At 38.5% G+C, this 26,125-nt stretch overlaps 2 protein-coding genes and 1 long non-coding RNA gene across 8 annotated transcripts in view; 2 read left to right on the top strand and 1 right to left on the bottom strand.

Moving 5' to 3' along the window:
- The window catches only part of LOC149702681 (voltage-gated delayed rectifier potassium channel KCNH8-like), a 99,302-nt gene extending 78,281 nt beyond the window's left edge, over positions 1 to 21,021 (top strand). The window contains exons 3-15 of one of the 3 annotated variants that reach the window (XM_089866530.1): positions 12,621 to 12,854; positions 12,934 to 13,077; positions 13,140 to 13,276; positions 13,343 to 13,577; positions 13,651 to 13,811; positions 13,877 to 14,081; positions 14,150 to 14,332; positions 14,425 to 14,624; positions 14,727 to 14,976; positions 15,086 to 15,306; positions 15,533 to 15,678; positions 15,749 to 15,888; positions 16,034 to 21,021. In XM_089866530.1, the coding sequence (XP_089722656.1) occupies positions 12,621 to 12,854; positions 12,934 to 13,077; positions 13,140 to 13,276; positions 13,343 to 13,577; positions 13,651 to 13,811; positions 13,877 to 14,081; positions 14,150 to 14,332; positions 14,425 to 14,624; positions 14,727 to 14,976; positions 15,086 to 15,306; positions 15,533 to 15,678; positions 15,749 to 15,888; positions 16,034 to 16,845 (3,068 nt within the window). In that variant the 3' untranslated portion in view covers positions 16,846 to 21,021. Of the gene's footprint in view, positions 1 to 12,620; positions 12,855 to 12,933; positions 13,078 to 13,139; positions 13,277 to 13,342; positions 13,578 to 13,650; positions 13,812 to 13,876; positions 14,082 to 14,149; positions 14,333 to 14,424; positions 14,625 to 14,726; positions 14,977 to 15,085; positions 15,334 to 15,532; positions 15,679 to 15,748; positions 15,889 to 16,033 lie in introns of all 3 variants that reach the window. The other 2 variants (XM_089866529.1, XM_089866528.1) reach the window with 2 other exon arrangements.
- Positions 21,003 to 21,662, bottom strand: LOC149702680 (uncharacterized). The gene is made up of 2 exons (XR_016381814.1): positions 21,550 to 21,662; positions 21,003 to 21,478 (listed from the first exon to the last, which is right to left on the bottom strand). It is a non-coding gene; the product is annotated as an uncharacterized LOC149702680 (long non-coding RNA).
- LOC149702679 (putative N-acetylgalactosaminyltransferase 6) lies at positions 21,562 to 24,851 on the top strand. Of its 4 annotated transcripts, none has more exons than XR_016381808.1 (7): positions 21,562 to 21,813; positions 21,881 to 22,067; positions 22,147 to 22,289; positions 22,369 to 22,485; positions 22,548 to 22,697; positions 22,764 to 23,220; positions 24,733 to 24,851. XR_016381808.1 is itself a non-coding variant. In XM_089866575.1 (7 exons), exons 1-6 carry the CDS (start codon positions 21,706 to 21,708, stop codon positions 22,935 to 22,937), a joined length of 879 nt encoding a protein of 292 aa, XP_089722701.1. In that variant the 5' UTR covers positions 21,562 to 21,705; the 3' UTR covers positions 22,938 to 22,980; positions 23,060 to 24,716. The 4 variants fall into 4 exon arrangements, 3 of the variants coding, with proteins under 3 accessions (XP_089722701.1, XP_089722700.1, XP_089722702.1); XM_089866575.1 differs by lacking the exon at positions 24,733 to 24,851 and having other exon boundaries at positions 22,764 to 22,980; positions 23,060 to 24,716; XM_089866574.1 differs by lacking the exon at positions 24,733 to 24,851 and having other exon boundaries at positions 22,764 to 24,716.
- The last annotated feature ends 1,274 nt before the right edge of the window (positions 24,852 to 26,125 follow it).

The following is a 26,125-nucleotide window of genomic DNA, read 5'->3' as shown; positions in this document are numbered from 1 at the left end:
CTTTACACAAAATAGTCCATTAAGATACCTCGTATTGCATCTGAGATGAGTTAGATACGTGCTTCCGTATATGGGCCTTGACAGAGATTAAATTCGGAAGCTAATGATGTTGATCTAATTGAAATGCCGTCCGTGTTAAAGGCAAAGACAATATCACCCCCAAAATCCGAAATTATCTCAATACAAGTAGGGGGTTTCCAAATACAATCCGAAATTTCTAAAATGCTAATTAGTACCGCCGAAAACTAGCTTGAAAGCGTTAGGATTGGAATATTCGGGATTGAATTAAACCAAGGCTTAAGCCTATCTCTAAAGCAGAGAAACTGCTGATACAAAATTGGAAAACCAATTGATCTACGTGTGAAATTTTAATACTATTATTAGACCGCCTACTATTTATTGAATATCAATATTTATAATAAGGGAATCTTTCGATAAAATTTATATTCAGAATGAATTCAATCTTAAAATTATATTGCGCTTCTATCAAAAGTGCATAGATAAATACAAAAAGTATACTTCGTCGAAGCTTGCTCGCGCCGTGAGAAGCCCCCTTTATCTCTCAGAATTGTGTCAACCCCCTCTGCGTATGATTACCTTCACGAGCGTAGCACAGGGAACACGCGACTTGAATAGATAGGCTCCTGAAGTAGCAGATGCAGGATCTAGTACCAAGAATTACCATTTGGATCGTCATCATAAACCTCTTCTCTGATTGGTTAGTGCGTGTAAAGGTTGAAAGGAGGGTCGCTTGCTTCAGATTTTACATGGTGTCTACAGCCAAACACTGGGAACTGTTTACGAAGTACACTTTTGTCTTTAGCTATGAACTTTTGCTTATAGTCATTCTTGGATCTGATGGAGGGCCTGAGGGACGAAATGTGTTTACCCAAATGGAGTTTAAGAAGGCCCATCTTCTTTTCTTTTCGGAAGTGCAAGGCTATTTTGCTGTCATCAAATGATATTATTATATGGTGCTATAGTTTTGAAAACTTTTCCACTCATGCACGTTCATAAATTTTCCGAAATGACTGTGTCATACGAGTACAGTTGAAGGTCACTTTAGTATCCGATGCGTAACTTTAGATCCCTAACCAAACACAGAGGGTCAAGGCCAATTTTGATTGAAATAAATTTCGCTATCCTGCGTTTATGTTGGATAGATCAAATAACCCAAGGCAAGAGCTATCCTGAAAGAGTAGATTGTACTCGAATTCCAGGTTGGATCCAAGCTCAGATTTTCGTCATCCAAAGAAGCATTTAAGTATAATAGGAATTAAATAAATTAAATGAAGTAGGAGTTAATAACAGGTCTGATTGTGGGCGTAACATAGATCAAAACCCTCTTTCGCGGAAACATGAAGTAGTAAGTAGATCATGAATTTAACCCCTTAGTCGTTGAGGTGTCTAGTTCATCAATGGATAATAGGGACAGGCCATACTGGATAAACCCCTCCTATCAAATGTCAGGCCTTCGCCTACCCAATAATCGTTACTCCCCCACTAGCCTTCTACTTCATAAAATCCTTCAACGTGTAAGGGTAAATGGGAGGAGCCATCTTATGGCCCCGCCCTTTTGCTCTATCCCTTTAAAGTGATACGGGGACGTGACGTCAATATTGGTATAGTCTAAGCCTGAGCTGACGACTTCCAATATGTTCGCCAGAAATGAGGTATGAGATAGGAGGGTGTGACGTCACTAGAACGTTCGTAGTAGCAGACTATAAGAAGTGGGTGAAGGGAGCCAATCAGGCTCATTCCCCCACTTGCCGTTCATTTTGTAAAGCTCGCTACAACCCTAAGGCCTCTTCATATAAGTGGAACTAAAGTTGAAGTGAACTGTTATTCATTCTTGCTTCTTTTAAATATATAAATTCCTGTTAATACCCAACAACTGTTTGGGTTGGATGAATTATGCCTTTAACAACACGATATTTTGTTGGTAACACGAATCAGATGCCCAAAATAAATATGATACGGTTCCCGGTTTTCGATACGAGAATTCAAAAGGTTTCCGAAACTTGAAAAATAGCTTTTGTGGAAAATTGATTTCAAAAAATAAACAGAAACTTTTCCAGATAAAAGTTTTTCTCCCTTGTTATCTCTCGAATAAAATATTAATAGTTTAAATAATCTGATTCAAGCAATAAATCACTCGGCCAAACAACAACGTTCAAGAAAGGCTTTCCCGTATAGCGGTTTAGTTTGCGGAATCTTAACGGTTTTCAATTTAAGGGCTGCAAGTGACGGCCGGTAAATTGCTCTAATCAATCATTTTGTTTTGTTGTTTTGGTGGCATACAGAAACATATCTTAGTTTTAATTCAAAAGCCGACGTACATGGGAATTACTTAACATTTTTAAGGGATAATGGAATGTTTGGTATTTTAAAGAGGTGGTGAAACATTTGAATATAGACTCTTCCAAATACATTTTAGCATGGAACCGGAAAACGCCCGCCTTCTATTATAATCCCCATCCCTAACGAAAAATGTCACCTCACCAAAATTCTCTCCCATTCACTCTCCCTTCAATGACGAACGAAAAATTTTATACTGCCAGGGATAAATTTAATTTTAGAAGTAGGAATGGAGAACAGAGTAATCTGGGCGCGCGTCAAAGTCCCGGACCCCCTTCCCCGGGACAGAGGGGTATGAAAGAAGAAGGCGGGTCATAGCGACAGAGGTGAAAAGGAACTACGTATTTATCGCCGTCCCCGTCAGCAACGTCATCAAAACGTAGTTTAAAACTGAGCCAATAAGATAATTTAAACTTTTCGTTACGTGTTGAAGGGAGGGGCTCTATACTGGGTGGTCTCCATACTAACCGTTCTCCATTCCTACTTCTAAAATTAAATCTATCCCTGGTTTAATCTAAAACCAAGTGTAGAAAATTTGTAATCTAGGGATCTCCACGATGTCCAAAATACAGATAAATTTACAATTGTATGGTTAAGGAATATTTGCCATTCGAGACCAGCTAGTGGATAAATTGTTTTGAAAGAAAACTCCACTGCTTTTTGAAAAGATGCCCTCAGTAATTTGAAGTTTCAATTTCTTGTACTTTCTTTCCCCCATCAGTTTAAAGAAAGATCTTGTCAGTAAATCTCTCTTCCAATAAATCGAGTTTTTGTTGTCTGGTAACACAAGATAGAACACCAGTGTCAAGCGGTCGAATTTGGGTCAATTTGTTATTGGCGTTTCCCTTCCTATCTTTGTGGCTTTCTCTAGCTCGGGTAGATTTGTCTTTTAACGTTTCCAACAGCTTTTAAAATCTCATTTCGGGAAGCGCCGGGTGTTTGTTGGATGTCCCGATGTTTAATGGACAAGTAACTTGCCGAAGCTTTTAAAGGCGAAATGCCAAAATCATACAAAATCGATTTAAGATGGCGCTTTTCTAGGGAGGCTAGAGTATAGGCTTAAGTTTATAACTAAAGGTCACATTCTGGACTGGACCGTCCTGAAATTCTAGGAAACCTTTAATTGAAAATTTAAACTCTCTCCATTTAAGACAAACTTGAGCGACTTTATTCAGGTGGAGAAGCTCTCAAATTACTAAAAGCATCATATTCTGCATAAGTATGGCTTGAAAACTTTCAAAAGAGAAGATGTAGTATCTTTAATTTTGTAGGCAACACCAGAAGGAGATAATAGAAGAATGATGACACTCTGTATCCTCTTAATACATTAATATTCGGTTAAGTAACCTTGCTCCAAATGTAAAATGATGTTGGTAAGAGTCATGTTTCAATTACCGTATCATTGTGGTACACTTCTCTCAAAGAGAACTATTATACACTTCGGGACAATACTGATGTTACGGCAGACTCATACTTTTGCATTATAAAAACTTCACAATGCGAGCTTAAGTTCTTTCATCTTACCATTTTAGTTGTTGTTTTCAATCCAATGTTTAAGTATAAGCATAACGTTTCTTTACCACGGGTCAACAAACAACGTTTTCAAGAAAAATTCCAAAAGAAACTAAAACTTATCACCTAACTTCTTCTTTTCTTTTCTTCATATTTTCTTCGCTTGAAAGAGGTTTCATATTTCAAGGATTTTTAGAAGAAATTCTTTCATGGTCTGTCTGACACTTTTTCCTCTTTAGTCTTTGCTTTAAACCCTGTTCTGCTTTCCAAATACAATTATCTCTGCATAGAGAAAGAAACATTTTAGACCGTTCCGTTTTGGTCGTACTGATACCTTTTCCACTTACTACGCAATTTCATCTTTTTCATTAAAAGGACCTACTAAGACATTTTTTGATGAATTCCGATTTTTTACGAATGAAATAATGACGTGATCGGATGTTTTTGCATGTGAAGTGACTTACACTTTTTATTTTTATCTATATAAACTTTTGGTAAATGAACCAAATTATTTCAAATACAATAAGAAATAATATTGTATAATGAAATTCGATTCTTGAAAATTTACTCAACTTACAACTTAGGAGAACTTTTCCAAATTAGTTTCTTCCCAATTTTATTCGAATTCTATTTAAATTCAATGGAGAATTTTTATTATCCTGAAATATTTCGAGACTCTCTCTCTCCGTTTTCTTCGATTTGGGAATTAAATTTTCCTGATTAGTTTTTCAAATGCAGTCTCGACTGCGCTGGGGACGAAAGAAATAAGAAAAATACACAGACAAACGTAAAAAAAAATAAATTTGAAATTCAATTTGGATGGAAGCCACTTTTTGTCTGTTTACCATAGAAATAAAAAAAACTGGCTGTTTTTATCTCATTAAAATAAAGACAAAATAGTGGAAAACAATTTAATTCTGTAAAATAATTTTAATTACTTTTATGTAGGCATAGTTGTTAGGATTTAGAAAAGTATAGCTAAACAATTAATTGGTATATAGTTTGTTAAATATTAGGCTGTTATTAAAATGATGGTAATTATAAACCAGGCATTGTTATAATTTTAAGCAAGAACCCAAAGGACATCTAAGAATGTTCAACGATGGAATTATTATCAGATTTATTTGAAATACCCTGCTAATGTGGGTGCCAATAGAAAGGTATTTTCTCAGGCTAAGAAGTGATATCTAGTTTATTAGGGAGAAGTTATAAATTCGCCAAATTTCCAGCTTTATCTCCAGTCCAAATGTAGGTCCGGAGTTAATCCCCGCCTCTAAATTACAACCAGCATCTCATTGGTTCTTGAAAACTCGCGTCAACGTGACGCGAATGACGAAAATTACGTATTTTCCGACTGAGGAGAGGCGAAATAGCCCGACCTCCTTTTAGGTCCCCCTTGTGTTTTGAAAGGGGGACTGGGAATATGGCGCGCGAATACTTAGGCATCTTATACCTACTCCCTAATAAACTAGATATCACTTCTTGCTTAGTGTTCTTATGGGTTCCTGTTTCAATCCAAATATGCCAAATTCAGTTAACGTTCAAGCCATCGTATCAAGTCCCACTCTCTCTCTGCTGTTTTTGATAAATACAATTTCGCCAACCTTTTATAATTTTGTTTTAAGATGAACTGAAAAGCTTTTTGTTCGTCGTCGTGTTTTTATGGTTGACTTGACTCAATTGGGGGAGGGGAGAAATGCACCTACGCCAGCGAACCTAAATGAATGTAGGCCTAGCCATCTTTTATCCCAAGGTGATTGGATTATAAGAGGACTTTTCCCAAAGCTGTATATGGAACAGTTCGGGGAACGACAAAGTCTCGCCTATATTCTAATTAGGGTTAGCGAGCTCATAAGATTTGACATTATTAAAGTGGAACCTTTCTGTAATAATAATGTCTACAGCGTTGTCTTGATAAACATCAAGAAAAAAATATGGGAAACCATAATATGTGACCTATTACTAGGAATGCATACAGTCAACAGGAATCATTGTGCTTCATCCATTTTCACTCAACGTATCTAGAGGGCCGGTTTTGTGGGAGGAGCTATGGATTAATCATTATGTTTGATGAATTTTACCTCGCGAATAATTTATCTCTCTCCCTGTTGTACCCTACGCACCTGACCTCGCGTCGCTACCAACCAATGAAATTACAGTTTTAGAAAGACGTCATAATTATGAGGCGTGGTGGATAGTAAGGTCTCAGGCCCGGTATACCCACAAATCCCGCATGGGAGATATGGGATGACACAATTATTCCTATTGGCTGTATGCATTCCTCATTGTAGACATAAGAAAGTTATATTAATTATATTCCGTGAGTTTCCTTGACCTTTTGGACCCATCATATCTGCGTGAACTACGTCCTAAATTATCTCCGAAGTTAACTTTCGCCTTTTCAAAGTTAGAAAGGATTTCCCCAAACTTATATAATCAAATATACTTGTATGAGAACTAAAGGCTTAAATAATTAAGGCTGAAATCTTAACGACACCTTGAGGAGTTGAAGATAGTTTGCTCCAATTGCGGGGTACTCCCTTAATTTGCTCATCAGCTCTATGAAAATCACGGAGGTCTCTCAATGAAGTGGACAATGTTTGCTGACAGTTCATGGGATTACCCCGTCTCATTTGAGAAAGTAACTTAAACCATGGTCAAATAAGATTGGAGTGAAGATGATGGTTAGGGCCTTCAGAACTACACTTTTCCTAATGGATAAGCAAACCTTTAGGGAGTATTTTGTCTCTATACCGTACTCTAATTTGTCAGACGTTTACGGATTACCTAGAAGTTATATTAGGCCTTCTGAAAAACTTACTTCCAGTTTGTACTTCCAATGTGTCGAAGATTACAAACATTAAAGGGGCTGTAAAGTTTATCTGAAATACGACAGGCAGTACGTGATGTTAGGATACGAAGGCTCCACATGGAATGGGACTGGACATATAGTCCTTGTTTTTCGCCTGATTGCAACGCCAATTCCCCGAAGTGGTGACAGTAGTTTTCAAAAAAAACGTACTATGCTTCTTTTAACCACGCCTTTCCTCATCACGTGCCTATGACGTATTTCAAATACTTTTTACCAACCCTCAGATTCCTTCTTTTTATAAGGATGATGACGCCTTAGAAGTGTTTTCTTGGCTTTGTTAACGGTGTCAAGTTACATTGTAAGGGTATATTGAGCTCTGCAAACTAGTTTTAAATTAAATTTCGCTTCCCTTTTTAAATTCGATCGGAATTCCGCGATTTACAAACTGTTAATCAAAAGTAATAAAAGGTTCACACCTCCTTCGCTTGACTTGTTATTGGTAGGACGGGCGAGAAGATTTGTCTCTGATTAGGTAGGCAGGCAGGAAGATCGTCCAGCCAGCCAAGCCTGTCAGGAAATGCTTATAGATGGTCCGAATCCTTCCCTACCCTGCCCTGTATGAGGTCTTTAAGCCTTGGCTCGCTGGCTGCCTTGACCATCACCCAATATAACGGCCCTCGGGGAAGGAAAAGAGGAGATACATATATATCGACCTAGTATGATCCGGAAGAGCGTAAGTCCTGCTAGCTGATACCACTTCCCCTTTTGTTACTGTCAGACGTTCACGATTTAAAGTATGATTTTACTTTCTGGGTTCGATTCGAGCACCGATAAAATGATAAAATTTCTAATGGGTATATACAGGAATACATAAGGTACGTTCCATAAGTTTGTCACTGGTTACAAACTGGAGCTTGTCATGAAGTGACGTACGTCGAGGTAAAGCGACGCCTGGTGAGGCGCTGACAAAGGCTTAGTAATGCAGACTAAATAGAGCCACGTTCACACTTACATGGGAAACCGGTTCGAAGCGATTCAAAACGCTTCCAAAGTTAGGTGTGAACAAAACTGATACTCGAGAAGCTAATTATAAATACGGTTTCTTAAAGTTGATTCGCGAACAAACTTAAAGCGACTTTAAAAGCTTGTTTCTAGTTTTCACATGGGATGAGACTAGTAATAAGGGTATTTTCACCGGCTTTAGCAGACAGCACCAACGAAAAGATAAGCGGACAGCACTAACAGAAGCGTCTTAAGGTGTGAACCGAGGCTGTTGAAATCGCATCGAACCAGCAATAAAGAGTGTTTCAAAGCTAGTTGGGCAAACGAGTTGTCAACCGACTCCCTTGCTAGTCTGAACATAGCTTAGGAAAATGGAAGTCCTGCAAAATTAACACCGAGTGTAGGACTTTAATTCTTGCTTGTCGTTCTCCAACTAGCTCGAGCTGTATGTCTCTAACATTGCGAAGTGTGGGAAGTGTTATACTTATGGAACATATCTTATAAACTTATGATAGTAACAAAGCCCGGTAAACAAAACCCTCTTAAAAATTAACATAAGTCTTATCTTCTTTGTGATATATTGCAATCTACATCTTATTCTTGGGGTTTGTTAACTTATTTATTCCAACCAACCAAGTATGTCTTCCCATTTATGTCTTTGTTTACTTTATCTAATCGCCTTTGGAGATGCGGAACTGTACATCCTTTGACCAAATAGGTTCCGTTTTGTTGAATTTCTGTTCCTTTCGGTATCGAGCGAGCGAAGTCCCCCTGTCCATCTAGATATAAGACTATGGTATCGCTTTTCTCTCCGCTCCCTAGAGCCGATTGAGGTTCGCGGTTGGTTCGCTTCAGGGCGCGCTCGACTTGCGCCAACTAAAAGTCACCCCATCAGCTAACACACACGATTTTCAAATACACAAACGTTGATTCGTTTGGAGCCGCTAATCCCCTGCTCTTCCCGTGATTTGACTTTGAGGTTTCTTTGTGGCCTGTCTTCACATTGTTCTACTAAAGTCTTAAGACTTAAGCCCATAAAACCTTGACCACGAAACGGTGTTTGTCAGAACAATGCGGTAATGTCAAACTCAGACGATTTTGTTTAACGATTGGTGAATAGTTTTTATTCATTGGGGTTAGTGGAGGCTTAATAATAATTTCTGTACGACTTCCTGGATTTTACCTTTAAAAGATCGCGTGGGCAGTTTTTTAAATCATCCGGGATTAATGCAGCTTCTGTATATAATTAGGTCTATATATTGACTTTGATGTTTAATTTACTTTATATTCTTGCCCCATCTATTGCCACCTTTCTTTCTAATAAGTTAAACGTCCTGGGACACACGACCCAATGTCGGGAAATGTTGACCGAGAGAAAAAAAGCAGCGAAAGAAATTAATTGGTCATCTTGGATCTCATAGAACCATAAGCTAATAATTGCCTTTAAGTATACAAATTATAATGTTCCATATGGCAATAGCCTCTCTCTGGCTATATCTTTTTCGTAAGGTCACCATTTAGCGTCGACAGTTTTATACTTTTATCTCTAAGCCCGATCATTGAGCAAATATAGAAGGCTCGGAAAGACTAAAATCTCTGTCAGCCCTCCTTTCAAAACCGGTACCGAGCACTGGCTTGTTCCTACTGTTCGGCACATGCGCAATTGGCGCAACCGAGAGCGAAAAAAAAAAACAGAGGGAAAATTAGTTTACAACCACGGAGGAAGTGTTTACTGCTATAACGGTCTTTTCTTATTTACCCTTTTGAATTTTCTTCTTAACGGATCACGTGACGTCTGATTCCTCCACTTTAGGTGAGATACTGAAATGCCTTTGCCGTTCAAATTATCTTCCCTTTCCCTCTTTAATTCTCCTTTCTTCTATTCCTCCATGGCCTTATACAAGTTCTGGTGTCAAAGTAGCCAACCGAAAATATCAAGTCGAACATCCAAAATTGTATACTTATAGGCAGTTATTCACTTATGATATAACGTAAAACGTTTTATCCTTTGAACAAAGTATGTTTTAGGGGGACCCAAATATGGCTTCAAAACCATCAAGGGCCTTCCATCTGAACTCGTATAGAGTGGGTTTTCATTAAACTTAAGTATTTAACGAAACTTCATGAGGATTTTCGTTTAACAAACTTGTTAGAAACCAAAGAATTTAGTGTGTTCCCAACTACAGTGGTGTTGAATATTATTCGTTTCACGTTTCCACCAAGGGACTAGGAAGGAATTTGGAATGTCATAGAGCGTCATAATATTATGACAGAAACATCTTTTTCTCGCGTAGCCCCCCCCCTTTCATGGAAATATTCAATACCGCTGCATCGAGATATAAAATAAGTCCAGAGACACTCGCCTGTCTATAAAGAATTTTTGGTATGAGCCGCGTGTATGGTTCATTTTGAAAGATAGGTTTGCGGAATTAGTACTTCGGAAGTTATAAGGTCAATATTGACGTAGAATAATAACCAGAAATGCGATGTCCAAGCCATATTGCGACCGTTTCTGGTGGTCAGGGAAAATAAGGTCAAACAGGATACAGCAGTAAACGTTTAACGAGGCGTCTACATAAAGATGGCACTTTTGTATGCCAATTACAACTTCAAAACACTAAAACATGCAAATTGTACATGTCTGTACAAGGCCGGGTTCTTGGTAAAAAAAACCCATCTTGCTCCATTCCACCAAATTTGGTCCGTCTTAGCCAAGTCGATGTGAAAAAGGGTAGGGACATAGCCGTCTCTGCGCTATCTCTGGACCCAAAACCTCTAGAGCGCAGGCGCCAAAGAGCGAGATAGAATTAAGGCAAAGTTTTACCCCGTGTGAAGTGTCTTTCCCTTTTAGTTACATCAAAGAAGCTTTTTATTTGAAATTGTATCTTAATCTTTGTTGTTCACATACCAATCAATGTACCATCTTAAGATAACCAATTGGTCAAACACGAACCTCTATTTTTTTTACCCCCCGACTTCTGGAAAGGGTAGACCTATTAATTTTGGTATCCTTTTATTATTAATTATTTGTACCGTGGTTGACCGTCACTGGTTATACCTCAGCACCACTAATTACAACAGAGTTCCTTGGGTACCTATCAGTTAGGCTTAGCATCAAAGATTATCTCAAAGTCCATTTTTTCTCTTCTAGGGTCAGTCAAGTTCCCCGAACCTAAAACCATTAATTAAGAACAATGTGTCAGGCTAAAACGTACGATATATAATAGCCTAAAACTCGGTACAAGATTAACGTATTCTCTGCTAATTTTTTTTCACTGTCTTCATCAAGTGGCTAACCCTTCAGGTCCCGAGACTTAATTCGTTCGTTACACATTTGAGCGTCATCATAACGGAAAATTTCCTTAATGAGGTGACCCTCTTTTCCGGGGGTTTGAATAGGGGAGAGTTATACTAAGAGATAGGGGCGGCGTTTAATAATTCTATACGCTTTAGAGTTGAACGTCTCTTGGTGGATGAAATATGACACCTCTGAACTAAGACCACCACCGCATTTTGTTTACCCTTTTCTGTATAATTTTAGACACACTTTTGTTTCGTGTACAAAACGTCCTGGGATCTCGGATAAGGGATGAAGCGGATACAAGAAGGTTACGGGAGGTAGAATTAAGGGGCGGCCCCCGTATCTTTATCTTGTCGAGGATTTTTCCATGGGATTTGACCAAATTAGCCTAATTCACCTACTGGTATTCCGTATGATACAAGGCGAAAAGCGTGACCTCTTCAATCCGCCAGAAGTTGATTTCGAAACGACGTTATGGTGCTATGACACTAATCTTCCGCGGTTGTTGAAGAGCACGTTAAAGGGAAGCTTAGATACATATTTCAGAAGGTTTGTGTTTCATGTCACACTAGACTATTCCAGATAAACCAATTCACATGGGGGAGGTTGCCAACTTAGGTTACTTTCCTCGTGCCAAGAGACAACGCCAAACGGAGCCAGAGTTCACTACACGTGCAGGGGAGACTGTCCAACTCGCGCTGCCTCTAGCGGTGCTTCTTGGCACGAGGGAAATAACCAAAGATGGTTGGTGGCTTCATCTCTCTGGGTTTGCTTCTCTGCAGGAAGTACGTGAATGGTCGTTAGCGAATTTTACTAAACTGTATGGTTGCTATCAGTAACACTAGAGTAAGGTTAAGCTTCATCCTATTGTAGACCAGTACATTTAGTTTTATAATTAACTCCTAATCATGCATAGTTTTATTGGATTTGAAGGCTGAAAACTTATATTTCATGGGGTGGGCCTAAATACAACCGTGTTTATTGTTCTTAAACACCCCGGCAACGCCGTATTGAAGAATATTATAGTTCTTGATAACTTCGGTTTAAGGTACTATTGCGTAATGAATGTCCTGACAGTAACTGGACACTAGAAGTTTAAATAAATTTGCTTAGATTTTGATGGGGGCGTATGGCCCTGGGTCAACAGCTTGGAAAGTGTGCTCTCTGACTTGTAATTATGCCTCTTTTAGAATTAGGGTTTGCGTTCATGCCTTATCTCCTCGCCTCCTGTTTAAAGTTTACTAAATTTGAAGCCGTTACGTTTTACTTTTCTCTTATCAAGAGAGAATTATGAACATTTGGGTGAAATATTCATTTTTTAGTTATGTTTGAATGAGATAAGAACGAAGGTACATTACATTAAATGATGTCATTAAATAAAGAAGAATTTAGTTTTATCATAGCCTAGATGCGTTCCATAAGTTTGACACTCTTAATTAAGAGAGATGGTTGTGGAGAATCGTAGGTAAATCATCATATTCTCGTGATTCGACGCCTCGTAATGACTACTTACACTTATATTCTATATCTTATAAACTTATGGCTGAACTGTGGGCCTCTTCTAAAAAAAACTTTAACAATTTTTTATATTATCAAAATATCTAATTTTCTTTTTTCGCTTTATTTTCATTTCAGATAGCAACTTTGTGTTGGGGAATGCGCAGGTACCCACGCTATATCCCATCGTGTACTGTTCGGACGGTTTCTGCGACTTGACGGGTTTCTCAAGGGCTCAAATTATGCAGAAAGGTTGCGCTTGCACGTTTCTATTCGGTGCAGAGACGAAGGAAGAACACGTTGCCGAAATCGAAAGCGCCCTTGAGAACAAAATGGAACTTAAAGTGGAAGTTACGTTTTACAAGAGAAATGGTAAGTGAACCCATAAACCGCAAAACATTTGAATGTTACCAAGAGTAGATGAAAATTGGAAATTGTATCATTATTTTAGGAACTCCATTCTGGTGCCTTTTGGATATTGTTCCCATCAAGAATGAGAAACACGAAGTTGTCCTCTTTCTGGCTTCGCACAAGGATATCACTAAGAGCAAAATGGCCGAAATTGAGGACGAAGAGGGAGACGATAGTGGAGATGGTAAAATTGGTCCAACAGCATAAGTACGTCATTTAATTATAATTTTTCTTTGGTAACTCTAGAAACGAATGGCTCGTTAGACCCTGAAAGTTGCTTACCAAGTAACCACTATCAGAGGCGGAGAAGTCGGGCTGTTCTCTACCAACTTTCCGGTCACTATCGACAAGACAAGAGAACGTCGAAACTTAAACTTAACAATGTATGCCAAATCATTTTAATTGACTTTAATTAAATATTTTTAACTTTTATATTATTTTTTTTGTAGAACCTCCTACACACTGCTGCCTTACCAGAATACAAAACAGCCGCGATTAAAAAATCTAGGTTTATTCTTTCGCATTACGGCGTGTTTAAAACGTGCTGGGATTGGTTAATACTTGTGGCCACATTCTACGTGGCCGTTTTAGTTCCGTATAGCGCCGCCTTCAGGGACAATACCGAGACTTCCCACATGAAGACAATCATCAGCGATATCGTGGTTGAAGCCGCTTTTATAATTGGTAAATTACGACGGAAGATACTTCAGAGTGACGCTTGATCTAATTACTTACCCGTCTGTCTTCCCGGACACAGATATTGCGTTAAATTTTCGAACAACTTATGTTAACCGTAAAGGGGAGGTGGTAGCGAAACCCAAATCGATCGCCATCAACTATTTGAAAGGGTGGTTCGTGGTTGATCTTCTCGCCGCTCTACCATTTGATCTCCTGTACGCCGCTAATTTGTACAGCAGGGTACGTACTTAAGGGTTAGCGGAACAACTGCTAAACTATGTAGTAATAATTTTGAATTTTTGCAGAGCACGCTGATGCATCTTTTGAAACTTACGAGGTTGCTTAGGTTGGCCCGACTTCTTCAGAAGATGGATCGGTACTCTCAGTACAGCGCCATCATCCTAACACTACTCATGCTCATGTTTAGTCTGGTGGCGCATTGGCTCGCTTGCTTGTGGTACATAATTGCGCTCAGCGAAATCGAAGTTAACAGAAACAACTGGAACGTCGGTAAGTTGACGGACAATGTGTCCTTGGGGCCACTCTGTCCACGGTTTAACTCTCGATGTCTGTTCTAGGTTGGATTCACCAGTTAACAGAGAAACTTAACTACGCTTCCATAAACGACACGGACATCGCCACCGCCTATATCACCGCCCTTTATTTTACAACTAGCAGTCTCACTAGCGTCGGGTTCGGGAACGTCTCGGCTAACACGAACGCTGAAAAGGTCTTCTCCATCATTACCATGTTAATTGGAGGTGCGTCAAGGGACCTCCCTATGGTATTAGGCGAAAAAAGATTCCATTTTTTCTTTGTTGACGGGGTTATCTTCCTATTTCGATCTACGTAGCTCTGATGCACGCTGTTGTGTTCGGTAACGTGACTGCCATTATACAACGGATGTATTCTCGAAGGTCCCAATATCAAACCAAACTAAGGGATCTGAAGGACTTTTTCCGGCTCCATCAGATTCCTAAGCAGCTACGTCAGAAAATGATGGACTACTTTCAGACAACGTGGTCGCTCAATCACGGGATTGATCCCAACGAGGTATATCTAGTAACTTTCTCGGAAAAGCGTGTATCGAATTACCTGACGCCGGTCGTGTTTTCTTTCTTTCTTTTTCTCTCTCTCGTTTCTACTTTCACTTAGATTCTACGCGAGTTTCCCGACGAGCTAAGAGGCGATGTCTCCATGCACTTGCACAAGGAGATCTTGTCTTTGCCCATTTTCGAAACAGCTCCTCAAGGCTGTTTGAAGCTTTTATCCCGACATATCAGAAGTAACTTCTGCGCACCCGGCGAGTATTTGATACACCGAGGCGACGCCTTGGCCTATATTCATTTAGTCTGCAACGGATCCATGGAAGTTCTTCAAAACAGCATGGTCGTCGCTATATTAGGTCCGTACTCACCAAGGTTTAATTCCCCTTTAAAGGGGCTGGCTGGTTCCCTCTCCTGTTTTACCCACGGTTTGAACAGTCCCTTCATTGGTTTCTTATCACGTTACAGGGAAAGGCGACCTGGTGGGCTGCGACATCACGATGAATCAAGAGAATAGCGTTCAGAAATCTTCTAGCGACGTTAAAGCGTTAACCTATTGCGATTTGAAATGCATATACATTCCCGGTCTGATGGAAGTTCTCAAGTTGTACGCCGAGTTCGCTGAGACTTTCTGCAACGAGATAATTCACGATCTGACCTATAACCTTCGTGAAGGATACGAGAATGAGGTCAAAATTAATTCGTTTATGAATGGCGTACGCATGATCTCTATTAATAATTCTATACTCTGTCTCCCTTCTCTCTCTCCGCCTATTACGCCTACGATAGCTTCCTTCGTTCGCGTGTACCGCACGTTTTAGAAGTAGCTTCGTAGCAGGCTGGTCAAAATAAATTTCCAGAATTGTTTTACCGAATCTTTTAGATTACTAAATATATTCAACTTTCATCATTTAGGCTGAGGAGACGAACGGGTTGTTGTCTTTAACGTTGCCTTCGATTTCTGAGGACGACGAAAATAATGACAGCGATGGCACGGCTCCTCTCTCGCCACTCTCACCTTCGGCCGCCGCCAATAAGTCGCAAATGAAGTTTCACAGCAAGTAAGACCTAGAGTGTTTCTTCTGCTACGTTTTATTGTAGAAATTAATGTACCATTTGCCTTGATTGAAGTGAGGAAACCTGGGAAACGAAAAATCGCCATTTCGAAGCTCACCCGCACAATGCGCGCAGGCCATCAACCGCCGCACCTCCTAAGCCTTCTTTTAAGTACGACAAGCCTCTTCGCTCTGCAGCCACTCATCCTAACCTAGGTGGGTTTCGTAGGGATTGCTTAAGTTATTTAGGTTTTTATTGCCATTTGATAGTTTTCGAGCCAGTTGATAAGTTTTAGTCGAGCACTCGTAAGGGCTGGGAACCCCTTTATTTTTCGAAGTTTGAATGCTCACTCGTACCTAGGGCGTTCGTGGGAAGTCTTCGAAATCCGGGACGAACTGGAGATAACTCGGTGCAGCATGGAACGTTTGGATAATCAAATGTCGTCCCTGACTCGCGACGTTGCCACGTTGAGCCAAGAAGTCCGGACGACGTTGACTCTCCTGAAACAGCTGTGCAGCAATCAAGGAAGCGACAGTATTCCGCCCCAAAGTACGCAATCTTGCGAGTTTCTCCAGAGTCTCGAAGGACTATCCTTACCTAGAAGATCGTCTTCGCAACCGTTCGGTATCAACACCAGCGATCTCGGTAGTCTTTCGGGCGGCCACAGAACCAACGTCGGTGGTAACGCCGCGGCTTCCGCGAACCCGAGCGGGAAAAATTCGTGCGCGACGCAAACGGACGTCTACCTACTCAACGAGTTGGTTGGGAAGGTGACTGACTCCGGGTCCCCGCCGCCCAATTCCGGCTATTCCTCCAGTTCCTCGAACGAGGACAAGGTACGCTTTATCATCGGTCAAATGTCCGGTAATCGCGAGGATAGTGAGAGTGTCTCGGACGACAGCGTCTTAAGGACTTCGTTTTCTACCGCCACACCGCCCAAAGACATGGATTCTGTATTTAATAAAAAGACATGGACGAGCAGCCAAGAGTATCCCGGAAGCTGCGACCTGGTCGGGGTGTCCTCTTCTTGCGCGCCCAATCAATCGCGATCCGGCCTCTTGTCGGACTCTTCCTCCCGAGACCTACTGGGCAGTGACGATCATATGATCGACATATTGGACCCCTCACCAACTTCTTCTGTGTATAAAAGAAATCTTTCCACCGAACTTTAGGATATAAACAGTTAAATATAAATTATAACGCGTTTTCGCTTAGGACGATATTTAATCCTTTATTTATTAAGTTGTTTTTCTAATTGACTTTTTTAATATAATTGATTACATTCCAAAAAGTAACGTTAAAGGGAGTATAAGCCTTTCCAAAAAAACAAATAGACTGGTATTTCCTTCAGGTAACTTCTTTCTGTAGATAATTAGCGCCATTCTAGCATAAATAAGAGCGTTTATACTCCCTTTAATTTTTGGCGGGAATGAAATTCACGTGGGTTGCTAAAGTTAATGGAGGAAAATGACTTTACCATCCGTAATTAAGCTTTAACGAAAGCTCAAACACGTTTAAATCCCGATTTGATTTTCTAATTAAATGTAGAGACAGGAGTGTGGGAAAACCGTGACAAATTCAGAATCGAATGATGAGACTACCAATTTTCAAATATTGCTATAACGGATGGTAACTCATCTTTCTTCGTGATAACTTTTAGCATCTCTTATAGATTACTTAATGGCGAGACTGAAAAATTAGGGCATCTGAAATATACAGTTTACGACGAGAAAAGAGAAATATAACGCGAAACTAAGAAATATTCTTGTCTTTCATAAATTGTTAAGCGTATTTTCGAGGCACTGTGATGTTATATTTAAACAAATCATAGGTTTATTTTTCGTTATTATTAGACAAAATGGTCTTTCACGTACTAAAATTACATAGAGACGTGTGTAAAATACCCAACCCATTTGCGTAACTTTGAATGAAATTTGTGGCATATGTGGCAGCATCTGTTTTTAGTAGCTAGTACTATTTTAATTCAGATTAGTGTTTTTAAGTACTTAAACTAAATGATTCAGTTTATTATACGATACGAAACTTTAAAAGTAAGCATCGTTAACCAGGAAATTATGGAGGTGAATATTTATTGTGCAGCGATGATACTTATTGATGCGGGACGGGCTTGTATTATCATATCTCTTTTATTGACCCGCTCTCTTTTGCGACGATTTAACGTGTCACCTTCATAATTCTCTGAACATTATTACCTAGCCCAAATCCTTTACAACAGTTGCTTTGAAAGCATTAATTATTGTTGAATTAAGATCAATGGGTTTTTATTGATTTTCAAAAATTTCTAAACTATTTATTGAGACAGTGCCCTCTATGCCACATTTTATGTTTAACTTACGCTATTGAGATTTGAAATTAATTTTTCTCTTAAACTGCGGGTCAGCGAATGAGGAAATAACACAATGCTAATAGAGAGTTTCAGAAACTAACCTTTAAACGTGTATGTCAACCATTTCGGCGCTCAATAGAGAGTTCACAAGAACTTGAACGACTTAAAACGAGTTTCGGTTGCGGTTTAAACAAATGCCACTAGATGGCTCTCCCATAGTCGAGCGGTCGAGGGCCCGCTAAGCTTAGCAAAAGCTATTTTTAGCTCCGCCCTCGTGGATGAGTTGTGATTCGTTCTCGCCTCAAACTTGAAAGATAGGTCAAGTGTGCTAGACGTTTTCATACTCGTTCTTCGGTTTTCTTAAACTGTCTATTATATTAGGCTGTTGGAAAAAAATTAAGAAGCTCATAATATTTTCATTAAAATATGCTTGTTAATTAAATTTTATTAATTTAAGAATTAACTTAAAATATTACTATGATAAAAATTAAACAAATGCATCAAAATTTCGTCCCGTTTACAATGGCCCTCCAAATATAATGAAGTTTGCGAAAGAAATTAAATGAAAATACGGTATAAAGCACCCAAAAAAAACCAACCAAAATTAACAATTTCTAAAATTCGAAAACTGAGTGAAAGCAGACGACGCGTTTAACAACACGTTTAATTAATATATCTTTGTACATATTCAATTTCAAAGACAATCTACAACCTTAACCAAAAAAGGCTATATTTCGACACTGATTCGTGTATTTGAAAAATAAATTAGGATTTAGAGAAAAAAACAGCACGCAAATTTGACCAACCCAAAATTCCTTCAAAACTTAGCATCACACGGTCGACGAAAAATGTTTAGAAATAATACCCTGTTTCGATCCCAAAATCATGAATTAATTCATCGTTATATAAAATTTCAATCACATTAAATGAGAATAAGGAACCACGTGTGCGATTAATTAATATTGGTAATCTGATGAAAAGTTTGAAATTAGTTTAAATATTCCCTGGTAAATAAATAATAAGATAGAAAACATTGGACATATCAAAGAAAATGATACTGGTAAAAAAATAATGAAATTTAACACTAAATCACTGAATGTACCTGATAACGATGTGTATTGGACCTTACGAATCGGTGATTTAAGGAAAAAGGGTTAGATTTAAGTAATATTGGGTAAATTTGTTTCATGACACGCTTTAAAGCAGATACGTCACGCAAACTAAAATTTATTTATTTGAAATTAATGTTACTAATAAGACCAGGAATACATACAGTTAATTGGAATCATTGTGTAACCATTTTCTCAACATATCTAGGCGGATTTTGTGGCAATAGCAATGGACTACTCATTATGTATGACGAATTTTTTCAATGCGCGTTGAAACTCGATGTCTAACCAATCAAATCACAGTTAGAAAGACGATAGAATTATGAGGCGTGACGGATAGTAAGTTCTCAAGCCCGGCCCACAAAACCCGCATAGAAATTAACATGGGAGATGTGTAGCAGCAATGATTCTAAGTAGTTGTGTGTATATCCATTGCGTGCGTGTCTACAGCGTGTGATTTTTAAATTTAAAAAAATTACAATTTCGGTTATTCAAAATTAAAATTCAGCGCAAATAGCAGTCAAAGTGTACTCACTGCCATATACCGAAACTTTATATTCGAAAATATATAAATTACAAGTAAATAATTTGAAACTTATCTAAAGTATCTATTCGAAAACAAAGCTACTGGCTCAAATATCGGCTGCTGAAAATTAAATTTAAAATATTAGGATTCAAATACACAATTAATTATTAGAGATTTGTTGGACTAGGCTCTAATTGACTAAGTAGCCATTGATTAAGCCACATTTATTGTAACAGTTTTCAGTAAAGGAGGTTTTGCCGTCCCCCAGTGTTGCCAGACCGTTGATGAAGCAGGTAGACTGCTGAGAGAAAGGCTAGCAATTCAGTTTCAACTAGTACTTATTTTCCCTCGCCGAGGGCCTGACAACACTGCACTGTGGAGAGGAATTTACACTCGATACCAAATTACCTTAGAAGTGAAGTTCAAACTCTCTGAAATGCATTGTACTTCGAAATCTAAGTTTAGAGAGCTTTCAGATGGGATAGTAGTACGTCACACCCTCCCAAGTCTTACCACTGTTCTGGTAGCCATATTGGATGGTCTCAGCTTCATTCCTGCTTTAAACCCACCAATATGGCAGCGTAAATTATGTCACGAGACTCAGCTCCTCCTCCAACTGAAAGCTCTCTATTAGATTAAAATGTTATCTCTGCAATTTAGGCTTTATTTTTTCCTTTTCGTGTAAATTTCTCCTTTAATATGGATGGTTTAATCTATGGTAGACAATTAGCCTAGACCAAAAAAATTACACAATCTATGTTAAACTGTAAAATTTCAGGAGAAATCTGCCAATACTTCCGATATCGGTAAGGAACTGATAAAAGGCATCGACATTAATTGATTTCGTAATAAATTAGAATCGACGGGCGATTTGAAAACAGTTTGTTTGGCTATGCAAATATTCAACTTAATGAAATATGAATTGTAATTACGGTAAATGAAAATACTTGTAAAAATGAAAAATCATTTACGTTTGTAAAAAAAAAAAATAATAATAATAATACCCAAACTGAAATAAAAAATATAGACAAAACGTAAAACGCGAGAAGTAAATAAAAAAACAAACGCTGTACGCTGTGATTTAAAACATTATGAACCGTAATTAAATTAAATTTATCATTTGAAAATATATACATTGGGGAAGAAAAAGACTGATGTATCGTTGTTATATTTGGTCAACTTAATTTCGAAGTTAGACTTTATACAAAGATGTCGCGAGAATAAAAAAAATAATAATTCCAAAATTGACTATTATAAAAATATCGAGCTGGATTGTTTAAAACTTTATTAAATTGAAAGTGTAAATAAGTTTTTTTTGCTGGTATATAATTATAAGAGATAAATAAATGGATGATTGCACTAGTGAACAAGTCCTTTTATTTATATTTACTAACCACAATAAAGCTAAATTTTTTAATCATGTAATTTTAGAAGCAGGAATGGAGAACAGAGTAATCTGGGCGCGCGTCAAAGTCCCGGACCCCCTTCCCCGGGACGGGGGGGGGGGTATGAAAGAAGTGGGGTCATATCTACAGAGGTAAAAAGGAACTATGTATTGTAACGTGCCCCCTATAAAGCTAAGGATCGGTCAACCAAAGGACGTAACAAGGAAAGGATTTCTGTTGCAACTGCTATACATAATGAAGCGGCATTCTCCAATTAGGACGCGCGTTGTTTGTCCAGTCATTGACATCATACATGATGAAACCTTCGCCTACATTAAGAGTTTCGAACTTCACTGGGGTGCCTTCAATTGGGAACTTCATTTCCGTTGGTTTCCTATTGGCGAAAAGGAGTTAAGAAGACGGAAGGACGACGTCACACTATACCGTTCAAGTAAATATAATGCTTAATAGTCTGCTACCACATGACGTCACACCCTCCTATCTCTTACCTCGGTTTTTGGCGACCATATTGGAAGTCGTCAGCTCATGCAGGCCATACAATTTAGACTATACCAATGTTGACGTGACGTCCCTGTAGCTCCTCCCCTCTCATTACCACTCTAGTTTGGATATTAATCTACGATTATGTTACTAGGTCTCCCCTCATGGCTGGAGGTCTTTTTGCCATCGATAGGAAGTACTTTGAAGAGATGGGGACATATGACGAAGGAATGGATATTTGGGGTGGAGAAAATTTAGAAATGTCTTTCAGGGTAAGTGACTTACTCGGGACTTATTGTAACCAGTAAAACGTGAACTTGCTGTATGTCATCATAACAGATATGGCAGTGTGGAGGGTCAGTGGAGGTAGTTCCTTGTTCTCACGTTGGCCATGTTTTTCGACGTTCCTCGCCCTATAAGTTTCCTGGACACGGTGGAATTGGGTCTATTCTCTATTCCAACTTGGGCCGAGTTGCCGAAGTTTGGATGGATGACTACAAAGATTTCTTTTACACTTTGAACTATGGTAAGTAAGAACAATCCTTTAAGGTGAGTATGTGCACTTTTAATTTTAAAACTCAATTTTATTTATTACGCAAATATAGAAGCGGCGAAAGTGCGTCCCAATTTAAATGTTACTAATCGTTTGAAACTACGAGAAAGGTTAAAGTGCCAAAATTTTAAATGGTATTTGGACAATGTCTGGCCGGAGCATTTTCTACCAACAGAAAGCCGATTTTTCGGAAAGGTAAGGCCCACACGGTTTGATTTTCGGAAGTTATTTGGTAAAAATTTAAAAATACGGTTTTAAAAACTATGCCTAGTAGATTCGAAACGAAGAAAATTTAAAATGTATCAATCGGCCCTTGAGTAAGACGGGTGTCAAGCAAACAGTGGGCAAAGTACCTGTTAAGGAATGCGTCATTGAAGTTTACCCGCAACAGGTATGTTTATCCTTACCCTGACGTAGTATATTAAAAAAATGGTAGTAAATTATTTTGTTTAGGAAATAAAGTGCTTCGTTTACACCAGAGAGGGTAAAATAATGTCCGACGAGTCAGTTTGCTTAGATTCTCCGGAGGAAAAGGTAGATACGAATGTTGTCATGTTGGCTTGCATTGAAATCAAGAGACAAAACTGGAAATACGATCCATGGGTAAGTAAATCATTTTGTGTAAGTTTTTATAAAGGATTTGTGAACTGAATATAATATGCAATGTAGAAAAAAACACTTCGTCACCAGTCTACTAATTTGGGTCTGGATTTACCAAGTAAACAAACCCCGGATGGCTTAACTCTACAAAAATGTAACGGTGGACGATCTCAAGAATGGGTTCTCGAACCCGTGGAATGGTCGCCATTCGAATGGAAGAAACAATCTAAAATAGGGCGTTAAGTAATTCGACACGTCTGTCGTGTTTACGTCAGAGGACACCAGGGTAACGAAAGAGAATTTGAAGAGTACTGTTCAATGAAGATAATTTTTTACGTTTTAATACTGTATCATGTTTCATGAAGTACGAAAAGTACTACTGCGCTCCCATTTGGTTTGTGGATCTATTATGCCAATGAGGATTCATGCTTATGGCATGGGTAAAGAATGCGCGTGCGGAAATTTGTTTTCACTCTACAGGATTGGCAACTCCCTATCTCGAACGACAGCTTATTGAGAAAATCCAGTAATTTTTTTTAATTTGGTTTTAATCGCGTAGTTGAAACGATTGTTATAATTAGACATTTTTCAACAAAAACGGGTATAAATGCGGCGTTTCTAAAATCTCTGGTCAGAATTGTCGCGCGTCTATTGGGCTAAAGGTTAGTTACAATCATATACTTAATAAGTGAACGTAAATAGCGACTAGGATAGGGATGGCCTCCATTTTTCAAGATGGCGGCGGATTGCAAAAATATTTCTTAATGGTCATTTACTAGTTAAGAATAACGTCCCTGCGAAATTTCAACTTCCTAGGTAAAGCGCTTCGGTCTGGGCGTTAAATTATAAGTTAGTCATGATATAATTGTGGATGGAGCTAAATAGGAAGTGTTAATCTTTCCGCATTCCCAAAATAGGCGGCTTCTTTGGCGTCTGTTTCCGGTACCATTTTTCCGCATTCTCCAATCTGTCTGGGGAATACTACATTCTTAAATTATAAGTTAGTCATGATATAATTGTGGATGGAGCTAAATAGGAAGTGTTAATCTTTCCGCATTCCCAAAATAGGCGGCTTCTTTGGCGTCTGTTTCCGGTACCATTTTTCCGCATTCTCCAATCTGTCTGGGGAATACTACATTCTTGGGGAAAACCCTCCTGAAGGTGGTTCCCAACCCGTTGGTATGTAGTATCTGCACTGTTAAAGCGGCATCCTTGAAGTTTAGCTAGTCTCACATCTGGGAAACCCCACCGCGCCGGCGCCCTGTCTTCAAAGGTGACTCTGCGCGCGCGCCTTCCTTTCGAATACCGTGGAATCCCCGTGGAGTATATATTTGGAAATATTGTTAGTTGACCGTAAAACCCCATAAGAAGTTGATGATTTAGGCCTTCGTGTTAGAGACAAGTTTAACGGGAATTTTGCAAATAACAGTATTTTTATTTTTTTTTAATAAAAATAATAAATTTTTATCGTAATGGTGGAATTCATAAACGTCCAACGAAACGAAATTTATTACTATTATTATATTGCGCTCAACTCCCTGCCTTTGTCTGTACTAAATAAGTGTTCTGTTCCACCCTGAAAAATTAAAATGCTAAAAGCTCATTTTTTATTTGTTCGCCTTAATTACTTGACATGGATAAGTTTTTATGAGAACATATTCTATACAATTTCGTACGTGAAAATTTAAGCTCAATTATCTCGAAACTCCGCATTTATAGCCGTTTTTGTTGTAAAATTTCTAATCATAACGAATGTTTGAACTACGCGATTAAATCCCAATTTCCCATATCGATTAAACTTAATTTCAAACTGCAATACGTATGATAATTTCTACTTTCTGGCCCTTTGTGGGTTTGAAAAAGTGTCACGGATTGTGTATAAATGCAGTTTTTTAAGGACTGCGAAGCAAAACTCGTTTTTGTATATTCTATATATACACTGTTACAACATATTAAATTGCTAATTAAAGCATTCCAAGTATTAATACTAGTGTTTATGACGATAATGAGTTAAAAATGAACTTTTCTAATTTCAAAGAAAAATACAAGCATCTGCTGCATTATGAGCCAATTCACGTCTTCTTCCCAGTGCCAAGCGGAGGGACGGGGTCGACGCCATTCAGTGATAAAAGACGGCTTCTCATATCACACGACGCGAGCAAGTTTCAACGAAGTTTACTTTTTGTTTTTATATCTATATACTTTCGTTTATACTTCATAAATGTACTATGGAATAAATAAATTGTTCGTCGATTTAATGAATCTCATTTTTATTCCTTTTCTTGTCAATTAAGTTACAGGCATATATAGAATTTTAAAATTGATTAATTAGATTAAAATGGATTGGGAATATGGATTAATTAGATTAAAATGGATTGGGAATATGGATTAATTAGATTAAAATGGATTGGGAATATGGATTAATTAGATTAAAATGGATTGGGAATATGGATTAATTAGATTAAAATGGATTGGGAATATGGATTAATTAGATTAAAATGGATTGGGAATATGGATTAATTAGAGGTTCCCGGTAATCACTTTAGCACTGTTAAAGGCAGCGCGTCGAAACAAAAAGTACGCTTCGTTAAAACTTGCTCGCACCGCGTAATACTAAAAGCCCTCCTTTATTCCATTGCCGCTAGGGGCGCTGTATACGTAGTTACGCATTTACTGACATCTAAAACAAGATAAAATTCTGCTACACGTTCGTGTAAGCGATAGATAGTTCATAAATTGCCGCTAGGGGCGCTGTATACGTAGTTACGTATTTACTGACATCTAAAACATGATAAAATTCTGCTAGACATTCGTGTAAGCAATAGATAGTTCATAAATTGCCGCTAGGGGCGCTGTATACGTAGTTACGTATTTACTGACATCTAAAACATGATAAAATTCTGCTGGACATTCGTGTAAGCAATAGATAGTTCATAAATTGCCGCTAGGGGCGCTGTATACGTAGTTACGTATTTACTGACATCTAAAACATGATAAAATTCTGCTAGACATTCGTGTAAGCAATAGATAGTTCATAAATTGCCGCTAGGGGCGCTGTATACGTAGTTACGTATTTACTGACATCTAAAACATGATAAAATTCTGCTAGACATTCGTGTAAGCAATAGATAGTTCATAAATTGCCGCTAGGGGCGCTGTATACGTAGTTACGTATTTACTGACATCTAATACATGAAGAAATTTGCCGCTAGGGGCGCTGTCTATAATATTATATAGGCCTAACGGTGTGTTCTCTTATTTGAATTAGCGCCACGTCACACTTCGAAGCGCCCCCAACGACGGAATTTACTATAAAACTCGGACGCCACTTGTGCAGATTTCTTTTCTCTCTGCGCTCGCGACCAGTGAACATCGTTCCTTGATCAGCTCCTCGTAATCCTGACTTTCGAAGGCAGTATTGGATGGAAAGC

The sequence above is a fragment of the Phalangium opilio genome, unplaced genomic scaffold (assembly GCF_054372755.1).
Source record: "Phalangium opilio isolate 3A_F unplaced genomic scaffold, DU_Popi_V2 ptg000017l_1, whole genome shotgun sequence".
In the NCBI taxonomy this organism is placed as follows: domain Eukaryota; kingdom Metazoa; phylum Arthropoda; class Arachnida; order Opiliones; family Phalangiidae; genus Phalangium; species Phalangium opilio.
Note: the sequence above shows the minus strand (reverse complement) of the source record. Positions and strands in the feature narration are given on the sequence as shown.